The sequence below is a fragment of the Mesitornis unicolor genome, unplaced genomic scaffold, assembly GCF_000695765.1.
Source record: "Mesitornis unicolor isolate BGI_N332 unplaced genomic scaffold, ASM69576v1 scaffold29395, whole genome shotgun sequence".
Lineage (NCBI taxonomy): Eukaryota > Metazoa > Chordata > Aves > Mesitornithiformes > Mesitornithidae > Mesitornis > Mesitornis unicolor.
Genome location: NW_010185388.1, coordinates 1 through 6,913, shown reverse-complemented (window position 1 = coordinate 6,913; position 6,913 = coordinate 1). Strand labels below are relative to the sequence as shown.

Genomic DNA, 6,913 nt, shown 5'->3' with positions numbered 1-6,913 from the left:
GCTGAAGGGGGGACCAGGTAAAGAGGGCATTCACAAGCTGCATTTTCCTCTACATCTGCTGCCATGATTGGAGGATTTTTCAGCTGAATGAATATAGTTTAAAAAGGTGAGGACTCATTGTTTAGAATGGAAAAAGAGTTTCATGAACATACACCACAGACTTCTGCTAGAAATGGTAGGAAATAAGTCACTTCTGCCACAAGGATCTGTCTGGGACAAGCTTGGTCCACAGGGCAAGACTGCAAGGCTGAATCACCCTGACTGGTGCGACATCCCTCGTCTTGGAGCTGCTGAAATGCAACTGGAGACCAAGTAAAGGGGAAGTAGATTAGAACACGGCCTGAATAAGAGCCCAGGTTAACTCCATCAGGGAGACATGCCTTCAGGCTTCCTTTAATGCAGCATTTCCTGGGGGAATGCAGCAAGTACTGCGGGAAGCTTGAAGATGGACACTGCGGGAGGAGCAAGCTGATGCATTTACCTCGTCTTAGAGATACGTCTCTTCCTCCAGCTATGCTACTCTCTCTGGACAGGCAGCTCTGCAGAATGGAGGAATAACCTCCCCTCAGTGTGAATTTAGTGAAAGAGAAATTGATATCCCTAGAGACCATGCCCTAATTAGCAACAAAAAAGGAACGGTGTGGGCAGACATGTTGCCCACACAGCGAGTGTGGTTCACACTTCAAAGCCAGGTGCCTTTGTGGTCTCAGGAAGGGTACTGATCAGAAGAAATCCTTATAAGGTCGTGCGTGACCTGAACATGTGTGTATTAGAAACTAGCAGCAGTGACTCATTTTCAAACAAACGTGGTTTTAGGCTCTGCGCAAGCTCAGCTTCTAAGCCAACATTGTCTCTTGATCCAGCACACAGAGGAGAAAAGGGTGGCCCATTGTCTCTCCCATAGCACAAGGCGAGAAAACAGGGAGGAACAACCAAAACTAACATTTCTGCTGAGCAGTTTGGGTTCTTGTCTCAGTGTCTCTTGTGCTTCGGAAGGCAGTGATTTCTGCTGTAGGTTTCTGCCTGCACTCATGAGGCAGTGAGGTGCCTACTCCAGCCATAGCCAGCTGCTGTGTTCTGGAGAACAGCACTGGAGTCTGTGTTTCTTTATTAGCAAGACGTTGCCAGAAGCCAGAGAGTTCACATCTGACTCAGAACTTCCCCAAAGTTTGAGGACATGCAGATCATCTTCCCAACCCCCTTCTCAAATCCACATCCAGTGCAATCTGGATCCTGTCCCAGCAAGTCAATTTTTTTGGGAAATCACTTAACTCAGGATTAAACTAAGAACTAATGACTGTCTCTGCAGATTGCTTCAGGCAGCAGACACTGGTTTCTAACTGGTGTAAGGCACTAACAGAAAACAAAACCATCATCACTCTGCCACATTTGCCCTTTCTGTGCTCTTACCTTTGAGTAGGTTTTTCCGCCCTTCAGCTCCTATAACGGGAGACAAAACAAACAGGAAAAGCAGCTATTATATGTGCTGGGGAAACAGGGGGAAAGTCATTACTCAGCCCTGGAATTTGCTCTCAGGATTTCACAAACCTCTGTCTCTCAAGGGTTACCACCACCCTGGTTGCTCCCACCCTCTGTCAAGCACCCTTGCTGGAGAGAGAAGCCCCGTTCAAGTCACATCCTGACCCAAACAATCCTTCGTTTCCACCACTGTCCATGCATTTCTTCTTACTGCCAAAAAAGCAGCCAGTAAACACCACCGGTACAGTGGTGGTACTGCCTGCCAGAAGCAGAAGCTGGATGCTCACCTTACGGACAGATACTCGGCAGATGCAGGGGTCCAGGAGTCCCGTGGCTGGGTTGGCACTCATTTTACACACGAAGGTGAATTTCTTTTTCCAGCGGACACAGTTCTCCTGAACTTCCTCTCTATGAAAAAAAAAGAAAAGAAAAATTCTTCAAATAAAGTACAAAACTGTATCAATCCCAGCTACAAAGTATCTTTTTAAATGACTGTTGACCCGGCCTGCAAAGATCCTCTACGACACGGCTTGGTCCACACCTGCTGAAATTGCACCACACAAAGGCCTTACATTAGCATCAAGCTTTTCACTAGTCAAGGTACAGGTAAAATCCACCTAGGTTACAGGGAAGACTATCATCCCATCAACGCAGTTTGCCTTTAAAACTCTCACAAGCTCTCCGACATTTCCTGCTTAGCCGGTTTAGCACATTCACCATCCGGCCTGGACAGATCCAGCCTCTGTAACCGAACTGGGCTGAAGGTTCGTAAGCTTATTTTCCTACAGTGTGCCTGTTTTGTATGGCCTCTGTACAGCAAACGTGCTATGTGCCCTGGACTGTCTGTCCTTCCCAGGCAGCCACTCTGCTTCTTACGCTGGGACTAAGCCAGTGAGAGTGGCCAGCTCAAAGGAAGACAAAAATGCAACTGGAAACACTCCTTGGTGTGCACAGACAGGACAATGCCAAGCAAACCCTGTGCTTCAAGCCATGGAGGGAGTTTCAAACCATTAAGCAGTCTCAGCCAGTGAGGAGGTGGTTCTGCTTGCACAGCTACTGAGCAGCCTACTCTGATCCTCAGGGCAGTGGAGAAGTCCACTGGAGGAGCCTTCCCGAGCACAGGAATCTGTTCAGGTGTAGTTTTGGCTTGTGCAGAGCCCTCGGGGGAAGCTGGATTTCACCCTTCAAAGGAGACAGGTTCACAGGAGCCTGGAAATGACATGTGGGGGCCCTTCCACAAGGCTCTGGTTCCCCACTGAGCCTCTGCAGGGCCTGATCCGTTTATGGCTCAGCACTTGTCTCTCAGCCAATTAAGTTCTCAAAGTAATGAGGCCAGAGGGAGGGAAGGGAAGGCACTTTTGACAGCTATGAGTTTGCAAGTTTGCATTTCACTCTTATCTCTCCTCTTCGAACAGGACAAAGGGGCAAGGGCACCCGATAAAGTGTTTGCTTTAGGGAGGCTTCCCACCATCTGACCCGGGCACAGTGCGAGCCAAAGGGATCGGTGGCAAAGGGGAGAACGATCATCAGTCCTGGTACCGCCTTGAGTCTCCTCTGGGGAAGAGGGGCAGAAGCCAGCACACAGCCCAGCAAGCCCTTCTGTAACCCCAGTATCCAACGGAACAGATACCAGGGACTGGATCCTGACCCAGGAGGTCCCCTCTAGTCCTCTGAGCTACTCCGTGGGACCCAAATGTGCTGGCCAAGGCAAACACAGAGAACAGCAAAGGAGTAGTTGACAAGTAACTGAAACCCATAATCCTCTGTAATGCAGAGAAGGGCTGATCATCCCTGTTTAAAACGTGGGAAAACAGAAGGCAGCAAATCCTTCAAGGCAGTGAACTTAAACTCCTTCCAGACAGGACCAATGCTAGGCATTGAAGTCATTGAAAAGTGAGACATCTAAGTGCCGAAAATACCTTTGAATCTAGGATTAATTCAAGATGAGATCTGGTTCTCATTGCTCTGCTCAACTCACCCCAGCTCCTTCAGACAGGGGAAGAAACACTTCCAGAGGGATTAAAAAGACTTTGCCCATAATAAAATATTCACCGAGCCAGCCAAGTCAGACAAGTTAAATTTCAGATGGGAGGCATCTTAAACCTGACTTAATCATAGGTATCTTGAATAACCCAAAGGAAGGAAAACTCAGATACAGATGAAAAAAGGAATTCAACAGAACAGAAAAATGCTTGCAAACACATGTGCTTAGGAAACACAAGGAAAGTACACGGGATGCAGAAAACACCAAATATTTTAGGACTGTTAGTCGTCTTTAAAAAGGAACTGCTGGTTTCTAGAGCAAGGTTAATCCTAGTTCTGCTAAGGACACCAGAGCTTCCAGCTGAATCCTAGGAGACAGCTACAAGTGAACGGTCCTCAGCTCAGACGGGTCCAACAGCCCAGTGCTGCAAACCTCGGCCACAGGCGCGGCTCAGAGCTCCAACTCCTGTCACAAGCTGATATTTAAGTGACTAAGCCCCAGCTCCCTGGTGCCCATCACATGTGCCCGGCTCCCCGCAGCTGCTTCATCAGTGGGATCGGCAAGGACTGCTCCAGCACCCGAGTTTCCTTACTCATGAGTTCTCGCTCATATTACAATGTGCCATGATTAAGCATCTGCTGGATGCTGCTAAGTTCAATGAAGGCTAATTACTTCAAACCGGGGAAAAAGTACTGATTAGTAATAGAGCTCCTTCACAGCTAATTTGCTGTTAGCATAAGCTCTAACAGACATTCTGCTTCTTATTAAGGATGTATGTTGGCTTTCCAGAACTGCTGTAGATACCACACAGTGCAAGGGATTAGGAAAAGGATTTGGGAGGGGTTATGTTACCCACAGCACCGCGAACACGAACCCGAGCTGCAGGTGCACACTTAGCTTGGGGCTTTTTATGTCTTCGGAACAGTCTGCACAGGGCAGAAAGGAGTTCACAAGATAAAATTCAGAGCTGCTTTCCTGTCACAAGTTTCAAAATAATTCAGCAATTACTTTCAACTTTCTTTTTTACTTTAAAGAGTGGCTTTTAAGGGTGGGAACGGAGTCTCTACTATTAGACAAGCGAGTAACCGCACTATTGTTTCAAGCCGAACCAAAAAAATCAGTTCCAGATTTCCAGAAGATGGCATGTGGGGAAGCGATGGGCTTTGTCCATCCGCCTCCCACCAAGCTATCGTTAGGCTGCTAATTAGAGAACACTGAAATAGGGAAAAAAGCAGACTCAGATGAGGAGCAGTTTTGTACTCAGCCCTAGAATATTCTGTGATGTACAATTAGGAACCACCACACAGAAACCAAAAGCACACAGGCAGCGTGGTGAGGGCTGCACCGAGAGAGGCGTTTCCTTCCATCCTAATCACAAGGCACCTAAAAGCAAAGCAGAAACTAGCAGCTTAAAACCAGAAGTGTCTAATTTTAAGTTTTACTCTGTATTTGGAGAGCCAGAAATAGACCAGACCGCTGCCTGGTACGAGGTGTCATTGCAACGGGTCTTCAGAAGTTTTATTTTAAAAAAGCCAACTGTACCATTGTGCAGAAAGACTCCCAGAAGGTTGAATCCCTGCCAAGCTGAGCCTTGCCCTCTTCTGACTTGAGGCTTATTCAAAGCTGTGTAATTACTCTTTCAGACCTAAATATACCTCCTCAGAATAAACTGATGCAAAGCTGCGTCAGTTTTTGTGAAAATCTGAGTTCCTGGAGGCGCTTCTCGGGGTCTTCCAACCCCTGAGCTGCTCTCCTACCCCCAGCTCCTTCACCAGCCAGAAGGGGCAGCTTACAGCTCCTCCTCTCCATTCAAACCCTTGAGTGAAGGTTTACCAGAAAAAAAGATCAGCTCAAAGAGGTTTCAGCATAGCACGGTATGAATCCATGTAACAGGAACGACGCTTAGCAGTGACCCACCAGTCTATCTACGTTTACAGAAGCAGCTGTGTGCTCGGTGAAGCCACCAAGGCCTCTCTGGGTTCAGCTCTCACGCACAGCCTTACTGCAGCTCTGGAGACAGGCGGAGGAACACACGATGAACAGATTTTAGAAAAGAGATGTTTACCAACTGTGATTTTGGTGCCATGGACAGAGTAGCACTGTTACACAAAGCCACAAAGCTCGCTATGAGAGCAAGTTAGCTAAAGCAAACACTTCTAGAAAAAGGCCACGTATGTGAGCCATGCTATCTTGGGCTACTGTGGGCCTCTGTCCCAGTGGAAACCTAGCTAATGAAACACCAGAACAGAGATTAAAACTTCTATTTACAGACTCAAAGCTGAGTTGCGCCCAATGGGGTATCATACTTCACACACAACCTGCTGAAGCAGTTTTGCCTTACTGAAACATTTAGAAAAGCAGGTGTTTCACTCGTACTTTATGGCAATAGTCACAAGTAAGACAGTTAAAAGTATGAAGCATGATAAAAAGGCCAAGGGTTTACTGGGAGGACAACAACAAAATAGCTTACCAATGCCAAACGTTTCAGTGGAGCAATGTATCTCAGTCTGATGTTTCATGCACGGGAGCACATGTGAGAAAACCTCAGGCTAAATGAGGCAGTACATAGATACGCACACACAAAGAGGTTCTTATTCAGATTTCCTCCTCCTCATCTACACAAAGTGGGAGGACAAGCTTCCCTATCCACATGCTCTTGGAGATGTGGATCTGTGTCAGACCCTCCAAGCAGAACAAATCCTCCTGCCTGCTCGCAGCAGGCTGTGCTCTGCATCCTCCTCGCTGCGCGCAGGATTGCAGCATGGCTGAGGCAGCACCTCCATCTGATAAGGCACAAGAAAGATAAGACCATTTTAAAGAGGCAAAGGAGCCACGTCCCAGCTCAGATTCATTTAAGTGCGATGGACTGAAAAGCAACCCTCAAAGTGGCCCTGACACACTCCAGCAGTGAATCTTTTGGGGAGGACAGTAACACCACCTCAGCAAAGCAGGTGCAATCCCAGAGGTGGGAAAGGAAAAAAAAAATCAAGTTATTTGAGCAGATTGCATCTGAAGAGCCTCTTCTACAGCATTTCCTTACACAGCTCTGCTTTCAGCTGCTGAGACCCACCATTAGGACAACCTCATCTATTCCCCAGCACTTCTGAAGGCTGAATTAGAGCAGGATGACTGACACTCCTTTAGCTTGGCAAAGGCTGGAACAATCCTGCGTTATGGTCCAGGGAAGAGAAGTTACTATTTTAACCAGGTTATCTAGTGCAGAGCTGTAGGAGAGACCTTTGGTAAGGGCAAGGAAAAGTCCCTGAAAAACCTGTTTCAAAGCTGATTTCCTAAGATGCCCAGGTCCGGAACCACTATTCACACCACTGTGCTCACAGCATGCCAACCTGAATACCCTCCTACAGACACAGCAGGTCCTGCTCCAAACAGAGGGCCTAATCATTGCCTATAAAGCATAGGAAATACAAAGGTGGGTGAACATATATATAT

The 6,913-nt window shown here is 47.4% G+C and overlaps 1 protein-coding gene across 1 annotated transcript in view; it reads right to left on the bottom strand.

The window, feature by feature from the left end:
- FAM102A (family with sequence similarity 102, member A) overlaps positions 1 to 1,887 on the bottom strand; it is a gene marked incomplete at its 5' end in the record, with an annotated part of 11,878 nt that extends 9,991 nt beyond the window's left edge. The window contains 2 exons of the mRNA XM_010184827.1: positions 1,411 to 1,440; positions 1,767 to 1,887. Coding sequence (XP_010183129.1) covers positions 1,411 to 1,440; positions 1,767 to 1,887 — 151 coding nt within the window. The remainder of the gene's footprint in view (positions 1 to 1,410; positions 1,441 to 1,766) is intronic.
- Between the last annotated feature and the right edge of the window lie 5,026 nt (positions 1,888 to 6,913).